This window comes from Netta rufina, assembly GCF_964035555.1.
Source record: "Netta rufina genome assembly, chromosome: 9".
NCBI classification, from domain to species: domain Eukaryota; kingdom Metazoa; phylum Chordata; class Aves; order Anseriformes; family Anatidae; genus Netta; species Netta rufina.
The window spans coordinates 17345195-17360628 of NC_140132.1; the positions used below are offsets into that span (position 1 = coordinate 17345195).

Genomic DNA, 15434 nt, shown 5'->3' on the forward strand with positions numbered 1-15434 from the left:
GGGTTGGTTTGGGCTGTTGCACGCCGGGTTGTGCTGTCTCGCCCTGCGCCGTGCCGCGTTGCACTGGGTTGGGGTGGGTCGTGTTGCATTGCGTTGCCTCCAAGTGTGTTGCAGCGCGGTGTGCACGCAAAGTTCGCTCCAGTCTGGGGGGGTCTGGCCCCTATGGACACCTCACAGCACCCCCCTCACCCCAATCCCTCTCCCCAATCCCTCACCCCTGGCCGGTGCCCAGCGGTCGCTGCTCTGGGGAGGGGGAAGCTCTGCCCATGAAAAGAGGGTGGAGGCATTGGGGTGGGGGGGGGGGCTTCAAAAGGAGCCCCCACTCCTCGCTCAGCGCAGATCTGCACATGGATTTGCAGGTGTGGGGAGGACACGCTGAGGACAAAGAGCCGCTCGGGGAGGAGAGGGGGGGGCGATATCCCTGCGGCAGGGTCCCCCGGCCCCCCAGCACCCTGCAGACCCCGCTCCCTCCGCAAAACTTGGGTGAAGTTGTGCCCCGGTGCCGCAGCCTGGCGGTGCCCGTGCCGGAGAGCAGCCGCGCTGCCGCCACCAGCGGAAAGTTTGCGGGGTGGGTGGCGGGCACGGCAAGGGGGGGGGGGCTCGGGGTGCTGGGGGGAGCTGCAAGAGCTGCTCGGGGGACGGTCCCCGGGGTGGTCCCCAGGGTGCTGGGAGGATGCTCCGGGGATGCTCGGGGGATGCTCGGGCGTGCCCGGGGCGCGCTGCCCAGGATGCTCGGGGGATGCTCGGCGGGATGCTGCCCGCGGTGCTCCTCGAGGGTCGCTCGAGGGATGCTCGGGAAGTGCTCCCCGGGAATAACGCCTGGATCACTCGGGGGGTGCTCGCGGGATGCTCGCTGCCAGCCTCGGGGGGTGGTGGTGGTGGGGAGGGGGGAGTCTTCCCCGTGCTGCTCCCCGGGGCTGCTCGCCGAGGGATGTTCCCCGGGATGTCCGGGGGCTCTCGGGGGTGCCCAGCTCCTGCTCCCCGCCCCACCGGGGGGGCTGCTCCGGGCTGCGCTCGGGGAAAACGCCGCCGGGGGGATGCCGCTTGGGGGATGCCGCCCGGGATGCTCGGGGGGACGCTGCCCGGGGATGCTCGGGGGATGCTCGGGGGGTGCTCGGGGGTGCTCACCGGCTTGCCGGGGGGATGTCAGGAGGCTGCCCGGGGCTGCTGGAGGGCTGGCCCGGCGGTGGCCGTCCGGCTGCGCGCCCCGCGCTCCGCTCCGAGCCCCGCGCCGCGGCTGGAGGAGCGGCGGGGCCGGAGGGAGGCAGCGGGGCGGGGAGGGGGTGGCGTCTCCAGCCCGGCTCTCCCGCAGGCCAGGCTCCATTAACGAGATTATTATGCAAATGGAGCAGCCCTGTGCCACCCGCCAGCCTTACCTCATCCCCGCCGGCGGGGAGGAAGGGTAAGGAGGGAGGAAAGGGGGGGGGTCCCCAGGACCCCCTGCCCCGGGGGGGGTGCTGGCACAAGGCTGGCAGTGCCACCAAGCTTGGCACCCACCGGCCGGGGACCCTGCTGCCACCCCCTGGCAGGTTGGCACCCAGGAAGGGCAAGGGTGGGCACGGCTGGGGGGGCTGTGCTGGCCGCATCCCAGCCGCTCGGACACCCCCCAGCCATGTCCGTGCACCCCAGGGTGCTCATCCTGGCCTGCCAGGGTGGGTGCAAGGCGGGGAGAGATGGAGGTGGGAGACAGGGGGAGCCCAGGAGGCTCCAGGTGAGAGGGTGGGCATGGGGGTGGCATGGGGCGGCATGGGGAGGGGGCCACGCACACTCGTACACACACACACACATAAAGGTCTGGGAATATTAAACTGCATTGCAGATAAATCCCCAACATATATATCGTGAGCCGCTCTGCCACGGGGGGGCCCAGCAAGGAGATTTATAACCCATCAAATCCCACTGCCCACAGCGGCCCCGTGCAGCAGCCAGGGACCCCGTCCCCGCTCAGCCATCCCGCTGGCCGTGCTCCTGGGCACCCTGGCACCCCCATCCCACGTGGCCCTGGGTGCTGGGTGGGGGCCTGGGTCTTCCTGGGCACTGGGGTGGGAGTTTTGGGGTGTGGGTAATGTGCTACACGCACCACGTGGCATGGGGACGCTGCGTGGCATGGGGACGGGTGGCTCAGCTGGTGTGGGACCCACTGGGTCTGTCCTGTCCTGCGAGCACCACGGGCTGGCCCTGGGCACACAATAACATGTGCTAGCACCAGTGCACACGCTTGTGCATGCTGACACACGCACCAGTACAGGCACACGCACGCTGTGCCACACACACAGCGTCCAACAAGTGGTGCCGTACAGCTCCCGTTACAGCCAGGCGTGCCCTGCCACACTCACACACCCCCTGACACACACGCACACCCCGACACACATCCACAGCCTCACGACATTGCAGCAAACCTTTCCCCGGGCACACACCGGGCTCCAGGAACCCCATCAGGTGCCTCCAGCTTGGGCACGCCGAGCAGCACCAGCAGGGTGCAGGAGCACCCAGCCCCAGGACGCTTCGTGGGTGGGTAACGGGGTGCCCAGCTTGCTGGGGGAGGCTGAAGGGTGGGGGCACAGCACCAGGTGCCACCACGATGGCATCTCCATGCCTGTGCTTTCCCAGCCCCCCTGCCCAGACCCACCTTGGTGGGAGCATGATGGATGCGTGCGGGAAAGGGGGGGGGGGGGGCAGCGTTATTAACAGCCTGGGTATTGCTCCAACAGGGCTGTAAAAATTAAAGGCGTGTGGATATAAAATAATGGATAAATCTGAGCCGGCCGCAGAGTTGCTGCGGCGTCCCAGGGGAGCTGGCAGCTGCAGGAGGGAGGGTGCAGGAAACCTGGGACGGGGACCTGTGGGTGCAGGCAGCACCTGCACCAAGCACAGTTTTCCAGTGCAAATGTCCCAAGTGCCCCGAGGAGCTGCAATGCCAACCTGTGGAGCTGGCACCGTGAGAAGCTGCTCTTGAAGCTGGGCTAAAAGAAAAAAGGGGCTGAGCATCGGCAGGCTGGGCTGGTGGGGGCACGGGGAGTTTGTTCCAGGATGCCCACAAGCGCTACCCAGCCCCAAAAGCAGCAGCAGTGCCCTGTGCCCTGGTGACAACGCACCCAGTTTTGGCCAGGGCCAGGCTGGTGGGACCCCCCCCAGGTCCTGCCCACCCTGCAGCCCCCAGCCCTGACCCCCAGCAGCCCCCTCCTCGCCAGCCCCACGGGCCACCCCGCCGGCATCCTCATTTTCCCCGAGATTAGCCGCGGCGCGGGAGCCTCCGCGCACCGCCAGCAGGTGACAAATAAGATTTTTCCACTCTCCCGAGCACCCGGCATGGGTCTGTCATTGAAAATGCAAAGCAGCGCGGTGCCAACCTCCGCCACCCGCCCTCCCCTCTGCCAGCCCCTCGGTGCTGAGCGCCCGCTGGCCGAAGCCCCCGTCGTTGGACCCCCAAAATGCCACCCGCTCCCCGATGGCGGTGCCAGGCGTGAGCCATGGGTGTCCTCCTGCCCGGTGTGGAAAGGTCCTGGGGGGGGTTAAAGGGTGCGAGTTTGGGGTGTCAGCCTTGGTGGGGCATCAGTGTCCCTTTGGTGGGGGAGCGGGGCAGGGTGTGGGTGCTGGGGGTCCCCACCACGCTGGGTGTTTGTGCCCCACCTGTGGTGCTAAGCTCACCCTAGTGATGGCAGGGTGAGGGCTTGTCCCTGCTGGAAGCATTTGGCCCAAGACGTGCCCATTGGGGTGAGATCTGCCCCCACAAACCCCACCCCAAGTGATCCCAATCCCAGCTGCCAAAGGAGGAGGACGGGAACGATGCCCCCAACCCCAGAGCTGGGCACGTCCACCCCGCATCCACTGCCCAATCCTCCCAAACCTCCTCAGTCCCCCAACCCCCTTGGTCCCCACAAAACCCCTCGGCCCCCCTCAGACCCAGCCCTCGCACCCCATTATCCAGCCCTGCTGCACCCCCCAGGCTGGACACATCCCCAGGCAGCCCCCGGCCCTGCTCCCCGCCGGCTCCTCATCTCCCCCTCCGCTATTGTTACAGGGTTGCCTCTGCCTCTGTCTGCGAAATTAATTCGGAGGTGGAGAGGGAGAATTATGTAAAGTGTGGTTATTCTGGAGCGGCGGGGGAAGCGCGGCTGATGGCAAAGTGCCTTTTTGTGTGTTTAATATGCATTTTTTTCCAGCGGTGCATTTTCAGGCGGGTAATTTGCTGTCTTTTCAGACCCCGATCAGTATCATTTCTCCAGCAATGACAGCTTTTATTTGCTCTGAAATGAATGCTGCGAAATTTCCAAGAAATAGCCGAGGCCCTGTTGTCTGCCCACCCCCGCGGGCTGGGGCGCGGGCACCCACCAGCCCCTTGCCCCCCTGCAGCCCCAATCAGTGGCAGTGCCGGGCACACGTGTGTGCAAGCCTGCACACCTCATGTGTGTGTGTGTGTGTGCGCCCAGGTGTGTGCTCTCACACCTCAGGTGTGCACGTCAATGCACCGTGCACACACCCCGCAGTGCACGTGAACACATCCCCCTGCACACATATACCCCTCGCCAGCACAGCACCACACTTGTGCATGCACACACACTCCTAGTGCATGCACAGCCCTCACCAGCACCCCCATAGCCCACTTGGCACCTGGTGCCAGTCACCGTGGTCTCAGTGTTGACACACGCATGGGGGACTTGGTTGTGCCAAGGTGACCGTGGCACAAAGCTGGCACCTGCCTGGGGAGCACCCAGAGGGAAGCAGAGGGCTGCGGGTGCCACCCTGCTGGGGGCTGCCACTGGCAGGGAGTGTGAGGGGCACCAGGACTGGGTGCAGGGGGCACCCCTGGGCGGGTTTTTGGCACCAGGAGAATGGGCACGGGCAGCAGGAGCGGGCGCAGAGGGTGTGCGTGCGTGAAGAGGGAAAGAAATGCTGTTTGTGTAGGTGTGCGCTGAGTGGGCGCTGTGTGCCGGAGCTGGTGTGCGAGGCTGGCCACGCAGCGGCTGCGTGCGTGCGTGCACATCTCCGTGTGCACGTGTGTGCCCGTGCCAGCCCCCCCTACCCACGTCCCGCTGCGTGTGGCGGTGTGCCTGCAGGTGCAGAGTGTGCACACACGGTGCCATGCTCCCTCAGTGCGTGTGCACAAGCCCAGGTGTGATAAAAAGTGATATTGGGGTGTACGAGTAAGGCTTCACCCCCAAAAAACACCGCACGGGGTCGTACACCCCCGGCTGGGGGTCCCCACCTCTCCGCTGCCCCAGCTGTGGCGGTGCCGGGGCCTGGCACGGCCAAGGTTAACTCCGCCAGAGCCCAGCGGCACGGTGCAGGGAAGCTTTAATTTAATGAAGTGTGAGGCTTTTTTATGGGCTTTTAATTACGTGGTGATAATTAACATTATAGGCCGCCGGGTCCCGGTGGTGCCCGGCTGCCCTGTGCCAGCTCCCGCCTGTTTGTAAATAAACCCAGCGGGCAGCCGGGGCCGGGGGCTGCGCCGTGCCCACCCTGGGGTGCCCAATTTCCTGCCGCCGGCAGCAGCTCCAGCCCCAAATCCTCTTCTGGGGGGGGGAGATTTGGGTTCAAACTTGGGCACAAACCCCTGCAAGAGGTGGGGAACAACGGAGCCCCCCCAGCAGCACCCAGCTCCCCAAGGCTTTTCCATGCCTCTGGCCAAGCAGAGCTGCCTGCTAGCACCGTGGTGACAAGGGGGGGGCACAGGGAGCCGTGCCATGCTGTGTGTCCCCCCCCCCCAGCCCCAGCCCGGCCCCAAGCAGCCCCCCCCTGCATCAGGGCTAATAGGAAGTGATCCATCAGGCAGCTCCCGGGCGCACTGCCCGCCTGCCAGGCACCTAACAGATTTATTGCCAGTCACCCAGGCAATTTCCTGCCCTCCCCTAATCAATACAGCGGGGCAAGGGGAGGGGGGGGGGCATCATAAGGAGCTGGGGAAGGGGACGAGGAGGGTGTCAGGGCAATATCAGTCCCCCCAGTGGCTGAATGGGGGCACAGGGCCACGATGGGAAGGTGATGCCCCATGGGACCAACCCCTCCTGGTATCACCTCCCCATTTCCCTGGCAGGATGGGGGGCTTGGACCCCCCCCATGCAGGAGCTGGGGGTGCCATATAGCCATAAAGGGCTGCCCTATAGCCATAAGGGATTGCCCCCCCCTTTCTCCAGCTCGAGGCAGGGAGCCCAGGCACCTAAGGCTCCCCTCCCCCAGCCCCTTCCCATTTAATTTTCCCTAATGAAAGGCACAGAGGATGGCGGGGAGCTGGGGCACCAAGGTCGAGGCTGCCTTTAATCAATCCCCACTGCTGGCCGGGTGCCCGGAGGAGCCTGCGGAGGAGAGGCTGGGGGGTGGCGGTGCAAGAGGAGAGCACTGGAGGGGGGGGGGGATGGCTGGGGGTGAGGGGCTCCCAGTAACAAACTGGGACAGCCCCAGGACCCCGCCACCTCCCCATACGAAAGGCACAGTGAACGCACCGAGCGCCCGGATCCTGCCAGGGCAGCTTTAACCCTGCGCCTCCCCAAAAGCACCCCAAAACCCTCCACCCTCTCTCGTCCCAGCCCCACGGGGCCGGAATCACCGCCCAGCAGTTTGGGGACAGCAAGAGGGGACACAGGTCCCCAACTCCGGCCGTGGGGCTGTAAGGCACTGGCCACAGGAGGGTGAGGGGACACGGGGAGAGGGGGGGGGCCACCCTAAAGCTGGGTGCTGGTGACGGCGCTCACCCCGTGCACCAGCACGGTGGGGCCCAGGCCGCGGGTGAGCAGCTCCAGCTGCCGCAGGTAGAGCGGGTACAGGCTGGTGTCGGCCGGCGGCCGCGGCAGGTAGAGGAAACGGACGGCGGGCGCCGGGCCCTGCTCCAGCACCAGCTTGTTGGCGGCACGGACGTACTCATCCGACACCCGGGTGGCGTTGGCCGGGAAGTTCACAGCCGCCCCTTCCTCCTCATCCTCATCCTCAGCCGGCGTCCCCGGGGTCCCCCGCTGAGCCTGCCAGTGCAGGCGGACGACGGCGTCCCAGGGCACCAGCTGGATCTGGGCCTGGATGCGCAGGTCCTTGAGGAGCTGGCGGAGCTTGTCCTCCTGGGCGCCGGGCATGGCGCCGGCCTCCACGCAGAGGAAAAGGAGCAGGCGGGCCCGGCGCCAGGCCCGGGCCATGTTGAGCACGCAGGCCATCTGCAGCAGGAAGAGGCTGCAGGTGTCGGCGTAGCGGGCGCTGTCGGGCCGCAGCAAGTTGACGGGCCAGACGTGGATGGTGGGCGGGGGGCTGGCGGCGCGCCTCAGCTCCCAGGCCTTGTCCAGGCTCTCCAGCTGCCGGGCCAGCAGGACGTTGCGCAGCATCTTCAAGGCGTCGGCCACGATGCCCACGTACTCCCGCGGCGACAGCAGCTTGGGGGCAGCGGGTGCCCGCAGCGGGGGGAAGCCCAAAGGCAGCTCCTCGCGGGCGCTGGTGAAGGCGGGGTGCCGGGCCAGGCCGTCCTGAGGCGCTGCGTCATCGTAGAAGCCCAGCACCAGGGTGTTGGGGCGCATGCCGCCTGCCGAAAAACCACCATGGGTGGTCGTGACGGGAAGGAGAGGGCCCTGCCAGTACCACCAGCACCATGGGTGCCACCAAACCCAACTGGCTTTGATGCAGGCGGTTCCAACTCCCTTGGGAATCACCCATCCTGGTGCCTCCAAGACCCAACTTGGCTTTGGCACTACCCACAAAAGTGCCTCCAAGACCCAGCTTGGCTCTGGCACCGCTCAACCAGGTGCCTCCAAGACACAACTTGGCTTTGGCACCTCCAAACCCCTCAGCACTGCCCACCCGGGTGCCTCCAAGCCCCATTCTGGCTTTGGAGCTGACAAAGGGGCCAAAGGCCCTCAAGTTGGACCCCCTTCTGTGCCCGGACCCCACTCACCAAGGCCAGAGGTGAAGAGGAGCTGCCGGACACCGTGCCGCACCGAGGGCGCGAGGGTGAGGCTGACGAAGGCCTTGACATTCAGCTTGTCCACCAAGCCCAGCCACGAGTCCTGCTGGGGCTGCAGCGGGTCCGAGGGCAGAGCATCTGGGTGGGGAGAGGAGACCAGCATCAGGCAGGGGTCACCCCATAACTGGGGGGCTCCCCGGTGTCCGCTCAGCACCCCAGCACCTTCTCCTTGTCCCCCCAAACCAGCTCCCATGCACCCACAAGCATGGGGAAGGTGAAAGCAGGTGCTTCCAGCCGGAGATATGAAATTATCCATAAATATATAAAAAAAAAATAGCAGGCAGCCCCATCCCCCCTCCCCAATTTCAGGCCATTAGTCACCACGGCAACGGCGAGGGGAGGTGGGGGGGGAGCAGAGCCAGGCATCCGCTGGGGGTGGGGATGGCCACAGCGGGGCGAGTGCGCGTGCAAGGGAGCACACGTGTGTGCAAACCAACACGCACCGGGGGCGGACACACCTGAAGCGTGTGGGTGTCCAGCAGCGGGCACGAGATGAGGCTGGACACAGGCACACCCGCGTGCAAGGTTGTGCCAAGGGTGTCGGAAACGGCCACGCTTGCTGGGTGTGCGTAGGTGTGCATGGGATCGTGGTGCACGTGGGTCCTGAGGAGCCTGGGTGGCACGTGCTACGTGTGTGTGTGTGTGGATGTGAGTGAGCACAAGCATTGTGAAAGCCTGCAGGACACACGTGTGCACACAAGATATGGGATGGACGGAAGCCAGCTACATCCCCTGCACCATGCAAAATTCCACAGTGCCACCGGGGTGCCCAAAATGCTGGTATTTCCCTCCTTGTGCCCAACGTGCCCAGCTGGGAGAGTGTCACACCAGCCAGGGGCTCTGGGAACGATGTCCCAGGTCCGTGGCACCTCAGAAAGGGGCAGAGGCCCCCAGCGCTGGGACAGGGCAGACCCTCACCCAAGTCCTGCAGCTCCACGTGGCCCAGGACGTAGAGGCCGCTCTTCTTGAGGTCGTTGACGAAGTCGATGAGGCGGGGGCTGCTGCGTGGGTTCTGCACCATCAGCAGCATCTGCGGGCGCCAGAACTTGACGTGGTCCTTCCGCACGTCCAGCATCAGCAGGTACTTCCTCACCTGGGTGGGGGGACGGCAGGTGAGGAGCCCACCTTCCTTCAACACGCCGCCCCTCGAGGGGACGCCAGCCCCAAGGCCGTCAGCTCCCCGCCCCACAATGGGATTCGGGGCCAGGTGAGGAGAACAGGGCTCACCTGGTGGAAGATGAGGGCCTGGCTGATGTAGCCCCACGTGCTGCTGGGCGAGAGGTAGTGGAGGGCGAGGAGGAGGAGGAGGAGGAAGCCCAGGCTCGCCGAGGCTGAGACGGGGCTGATGAGGAACATCATGACGCAGCAGCCGGCGATGCCCAGCAGGCACGTGTGCCAGCTGAAGTAGCGGAAGGTGGGCCTGGAACGGGGAGAAAGGGGCATGGATTGGGCACCAGCTGTGCAGAAAGCATCTGGGAAAGAGCCTGATGCCTCGTTAGCAGAGCAGGGGGCACAGCTCCTGGGCTCCTTGCAGCAGGGAGCTCAGCCCAAACGAAGCCTGGCCTGGGGTTTTGTGCCACCCGCTTCATGCCAGCCATGCGGACAGGATACAGGCGCCAGCAGCTGGCATCACCTCTGTCCTCGTCAGCGTGGCACCAGCAGGCACACAGCCCCTGGTACTCAGCTGTGCTCATCTGGCCCAGGAAAATCCCAATGAGAGGCAACAGGCACGTGCCAGGCTGCCGAAGGGATCGTCTGCTCATTACACTGAGGGTGACAGCAGGGAAACGCTCCCTGGCACCACAAAAACAGCAATTTCCATCTCCATCAGCCCCTTCCATGGCCTGAGGGACAGGCAGCCTGGAAATGCCACCATGGGGCTCCCACCTCGCTCAGCAAGGGCACCCAGTGCCCCCCCATCTCTCCATGGGACAGGGATGGTGGCACAGGGGCACAGGGAGGGGACAGGGAACCTCTCTGTGGCAGGGGAAATGCTTCGCACACGGAGGGGAGATGGCACTTGGGCAGCCCCACGCTGCAGAAAGGGGTGACCCGAGGGGCTCAGGAGCGACAGGGGCCCCCCAACAGCACCAGCAGCCGTGGCACCCGCTCATCCTGGCTCACGGAGGCGGAGGCGGGGAGGCGAGAGGCTGTTATTTTCTCTAATTGTTGTTTTCGCTGAAAGGTAATTAAAATCCTTTTCCGCTGCGCTTGATGGAGACCTCGACACGGGGAAGGGGGGGGCATCAGAGTGCGGGCTGGGTGAGGGGCCCTCTGCCACCTGGCCCCAGCAGCCTCCACCAGGCACCAGTCCGTGCCCCATAGCACTCATCCGTGCCCCAAAATCCCTCAGCACAGGGAAGGCAGGACACGGGCACGATGGGCGGCTGTACCCAACCCTACAGCAAAGGGTGCAAGGCACATCAGCCCCCCCCCAAACCACCCCGCTGTGCCCCCCAGCTCTGGGCAGCCCTGCCATGAACTCGTCCTTCCTGGAAGAAGATCTTCTCCTCCCCCCAAGGCAGGATCCCCCCTCCTTCCCTCCCCTTTCCCCGTTAGTTTAATTAGCGCTAATGGAAAGTGGGCTCCATCACCGCTTGGCGAGCTGCCCGGGGGATGCCGGGCGGGCGCAGGCTATAAATTACCTCTGGAAAGCCTCAGGGGAGGGGGCCCTGGATAAATCCAGTGGCCTGGATCTCTCTCTACCCACTCAGTAACACGGTGCCAGGGCACGGGGGCTGTCCCCTTCTCCCTCCTGAGGGATGGGGGTGTTTTTCCCCCCCTAATTCCCTGCAGACAGAGGGATGAGCGGTGGCCGCCCGGCATCCCAAAGCAGCCTCCCTCTCCCCCGGGCCAGCAGGTACCTGAAGTTGGGGGCCGATGCCCACTCCAGCGCCAGGCAGGCCAGGTTGACGGTGGCGTAAACCAGCAGGAAGAAAGTGGTGACCACCCCCGCGATGGTGTTGAGCTTCCCGGAGAAGAGCACCAGCTGCGGAGAGCACGGGGGACGCAGCGTGAACCGGAGCCAGGGGCGTCCCATGAAAGGGCACCCAATGTGGGGCACAAATCCCTGTCCCCAGACAAGCCCAGGAGGGACAGGAGCATCCCCAAACTCACCTGCACCACCAGCCAGGAGAGGATCACTGCCATGATGGGGTTCCCGCTCGCAGACGTCTTCTTGGCAAGCGCCAGCGCCCGGCCTGTGGGCAGAGCGGGGAGGTTGGGCTGGCACGAGGCAGCCCAAAGGCCACCAGCAGAGTGCTGTGCGGGGCTGTCCCCAAACTGGGGACATCAGGGTGTGCTCTACGGGCTGATGGGGAGGGAAACAGGCACCCCTACATCACCCCGGCAGGGACAGGCTGCTGTGCCACGGGGTACCAGTGCCTCCAATGCGCTCGGGCACTGCCAACCCAGCCAGGGTGGACTGGGCATCACTGGGGGGAGCAGAACAACCTCATGGCCCCAAACCTGACGCGCACCAACCCATAAAACATCACCCCAAGCCAAGAAGGGGATTCCCTAGTGCCAGGGCTGGTCTCCAGCTCTGGCTCCAGGCACTCACCAAAGAGATCATCCCGGGCCAAGGCGTAGAGGATGCGGGACGCCCCGATGAGGTTGCTCATGGCCGCGGAGAGGGTGGCAGCGTAGATGCCCACCGTGACCAGGGGTGGGAAGATGCTGATGTCACGCAGGAAGCCGTAATCCTTCTGCAGGAGGGTCCTGGAGAGGGACACACACACACGGGGACGCTCAGCGTGGCTCACGGCAGCGCGCCCTGGCACCAGTAATCCCAGCACGGGGACGCACCTGCTGCAGGTGGCACACATGAGGAAGGCCAGCAGGTTGTAGACGAGGTAGGTGAAGAGCACGGCGGAGATGGTGCCCCGCGGGATGGAGTAGCTCGGGCGCTTCAGGTCCCCTGCGGGCAGAAGGGGCCGGTGTCACCTCCCCGCAGGCACAGCCCCCTCTGCTCCCCTCCCGCCTCGTCCCAGTGCCTCCCAGTCCGGCAGCCCGGTCCCTACCTGACATGTTGGAGCCTGCCATGATGCCGGTGCAGCCGTTGAACATCACCGCGAAGACGGAGCTGAAGCTCATCATCTGCCCCGTGGTGTAGTCCACCCCGTACCCGCCTGCAAGGCACGGGGGTGCGGGCTGTGACGGGCTGCCCAGGGTGGCACTGCGCTGCCACGCGCCCTCTCCTCAACACCCCTGTCCCCAGACGAGTGCCACCACGGGACAAACCACCCCACGCCACTTGCTTTGTGCCTGCGAGCTCCCTACACCCTCCAGCAAGCCCCTGTTGGCACCGAGGTGCCCGTGCCACCCCTCTCCAGCCCAGCAGGTAGGGCTGGGAGGTGGCTGCCAAGCTGGGGACCACAAATAGGGCTGGAGAAAGCCCTCACCTCCCAGGTTTTCCCGCAGGGTGGCGAGCGAGAAGCCCGTGAAGTTGCCATTCTCGGTCTCGGAGCTGTTGTGGTGCGGCATGCGGATGGGCACCCCGAGGGGCCGCGTGGCGAAGAAGCTGACGAGGATGGTGCCCAGCACGGCCGCGACGATGAGGAAGATGAGGAAGGTGGCCTTGGCGTAGATGGAGGCCCCCACGAGGCACACGACGAGGCAGAGGGCCAGCAGGATGGTGCCGTAGAGCAGCTCGTACCAGTAGCTCTGGGGCAGGACGTGGACGCCCGTACCCGATTTTTGCCCTGGGCAGAGACACGTGGGATTCAACAGGGCTCAGAGCAGGCACCAGATCACAAGGCAGGGGGTGGCAGAGCTGTGCCAGCCACACCACGGACACTTGGGGTGCTCAGGGAGGGGACAGTCGACGTCCCATCCCCACAGGGTACTCACCGGGTGGGATCCCGAAGCTGTCCACCACCGCCTCCACCAGCCCCAGCACGTAGAGGGCACTGCCGCACACGTTGGCCAGGAAAAACATGATCCCGATGCTGCCCCCGAACTCCGGGCCCAGGGCACGGCTGATCATATCTTACGCAGGTCAAGGAAAAGTGCCAAAACCCCAAACCAACTCCCCAGCAGCATCGCCGGGCGCCCCGCCGCCCACGCAGCCCGGTGCCACCCGAATTTGCCCACACGGTGAAGGATACAGTAGGCTCCCCCGGCGTCCAGCGCCCCGTTGGTGGCGATGGCACACACGGACAGCACCGTCATGCCGATGATGAAGTACGCCACGGCGAACATGGCCAGAGCTTGGTACAAGCCGGCGTGGCCCACCACGAACCCTGCCAAGGCCGGCGTGATGTTAGCCAGGTACAGACCTCACCATGGGGCTCACACCGTGCCACCCCCTGCCCTGCCTGGGGGGGGCATAAACGGTGCCCCCCCGCCTCGGGGCATCCTCCTGCCGTGCCAGGATCGGGCCCAAGCAGCTCAGGCCAAAAAAAAACAGGGAGGGAGGGGACAGGGGGACACCAGGACCCTCCAGCCTTGCTGCCAGGGGGTGCCTGGCACCACTTTGGGCAACGGGAGGTGATGGGAGGGGGGGTGGGGGAAAAAGCAGGACCCCCATTAAGGGACCCCAAGGGGGAAGGGGGGCGCACAGCACACAGGGACCCCGCAGGCGCCAAGCCCCACGGGTGCTCCATGTGCTCTGTTTGCGTTCCCACCCCGTTCACCCGCTGCAAACCAGGAAGCAAAAGCAGCCCTGGGACATCCCCGCCATCGGCACCGTCCCCAGCACCTCCCCTGCCCCCTGGAGCCCCCCCAAATCCCCTCCAAATCCCTCCCCAGTGCACGGCCAGACTGCCAGCGGGGTTGGCGAGGCTGTGGTCAGGAAGGGGCTGCCCACAGCGGCGGCGAGATGCCCTATCTCGGCCACAAGATCGGCCGCAGAGATGCCCCGGGGCGGGGAGGAACTGAGGGAGGCAAACAGCAAGGAGGACTCGGGGGGGGCAGGCTGGGTTTTGGGGCCCCCCCGCCCTGCAATCCTCAGGGTGCCCCAGTGGCAGAAGAGGAGGGGAGGAAGCAAAGGGGTGCCAGGATTTGGGGGCAGCCGGGAGGGGCTCCAGGGTTTTGGAGGCCCAGGGGGGAGCTTGAGGAAGAGGGGGGGCTGCCCTGGGACAGCCCATAGCAGGTCGGTTCCTCTTCCCAGCAGCTCCACCCTGTGTGGCCCCAAACTTCCCCTCGGCCCCCCAGAAAGTAACGCCAACCCCATGGGGGTCTGGGCACGGGGGGGGGTCACCACGGGGCAGAGGCTGGGTGTGTGGGGAAGGAGGGGGTCAGGGCTTGTACAAAGCCCCCAGCTGAAGGGTGGGAAGGGATGGGTGAGCAATGGGGGCTGAGCCCCCACCCTACACCCCAGGATGTCCCCAGGGCAGGGGATGGAGCTCAGGGCCCCCCCCGGGCCCCCCGGCACGCAGCCAACTCCCGCCCAGGGTTTCCCGTGGGCGGAAAGTGAAAGAGGAAAAGCCTTCCCTGTTCCTGTCCGGGCCTCTGCCGGCCCCAGGCCAGGCCAAGGGCATCCCAAAGCCAGGGTTCCCCAAAGGGCTGCCCTGGGCTGTGCCCAGCCTGACCCCTCTCCCTCCCAGGTCTCCCAGTAACAGGCTCAGAACTCAAACTGGAAGCGGACTGGGAAGTAATCGGTGCCCTCTGAACAGCGTGGAGATGGGGGGGAGGCCTGGTCCCTGGATGGGGACGTGAGAATCCCACCCTGGGGACAGCACAGGGGCTGGGGAGAGCGTTGGGGTGCAACATTGGGGGATGCCCAAAGCAGTGGGGTGCTGGGGCTGGAGGGTGGGGGGACACCAAGGGCTCTGGGATCCTGTTTGGGGAAGGTGCTGGCGTCCTGCTTTGGGGGCGCTGGGGGTGTGGAGGGGGTTCCTGCCCTATAAATAGTGGGGTCACAGCCTGGAGGGGGCACGAGGGGCTGCACAGCACCGGGACCCCAGAATGGGGGAGGCAATGGGGGGGGGTGCTGGGGCTCCATCCTGGGGATGAGGGGGGTATGGAGAGCACTGGGAGGCCTCTGGGACCCCAAACTGGGAGGGCACTGGGACTCCAGCACGGGATGCTCGGGACAGGGCCCTGGGGGGGGGGGCAGCGAGACCCCAGCCCGGGAGAGGGGCTCGGGGGCAACACGGGGACCCCAGCCCAGGGAGGGGGGGAGGGCGCTGGGGTCTCAGGGTGGTCGCAGAGGAGGGGGGGGGGGGTGGTCAGGATGCCGGCACTCACCGAGGCGCAGGAAGAGGACGACGCTGAACATGGAGAGCAGCGTGGGCACCACGACGCCCAGGAAGGTGGGCAGCTTGCGGGGGGCGGCGGCGGAGGAAGAGAAGGACGAGGAAGAGGAGGAGGCGGCGGCAGCGGCGGCCCGGCCGCGCTCCCGGCCCCGCTCCTCCTCGGCCGAGCCGCCGCACAGGCGGTAGGTGAGCAGCGCGCTGCGCTCCGAGCTCGCCATGGCCCGGCCCGGCCCGGTTCAGCCCAGCCCGGCTCGGCTCGGCTCGGCCCGGCCCGCACCGGCCCCGCAGCGCGCCCG

At 66.0% G+C, this 15434-nt stretch overlaps 1 protein-coding gene across 1 annotated transcript; it reads right to left on the reverse strand.

Annotated features, from left to right (window-relative positions):
• Positions 1 to 4253: 4253 nt before the first annotated feature.
• SLC12A9 (solute carrier family 12 member 9) lies at positions 4254 to 15434 on the reverse strand. Its single transcript, XM_084291630.1, has 13 exons — positions 15131 to 15434; positions 13048 to 13182; positions 12791 to 12928; positions 12343 to 12642; positions 11962 to 12069; positions 11747 to 11858; positions 11502 to 11659; positions 11057 to 11139; positions 10804 to 10928; positions 9167 to 9359; positions 8858 to 9032; positions 7871 to 8017; positions 4254 to 7501 (listed from the first exon to the last, which is right to left on the reverse strand). Exons 1-13 carry the CDS (start codon positions 15354 to 15356, stop codon positions 6663 to 6665), a joined length of 2739 nt encoding a protein of 912 aa, XP_084147756.1. The 5' UTR covers positions 15357 to 15434; the 3' UTR covers positions 4254 to 6662.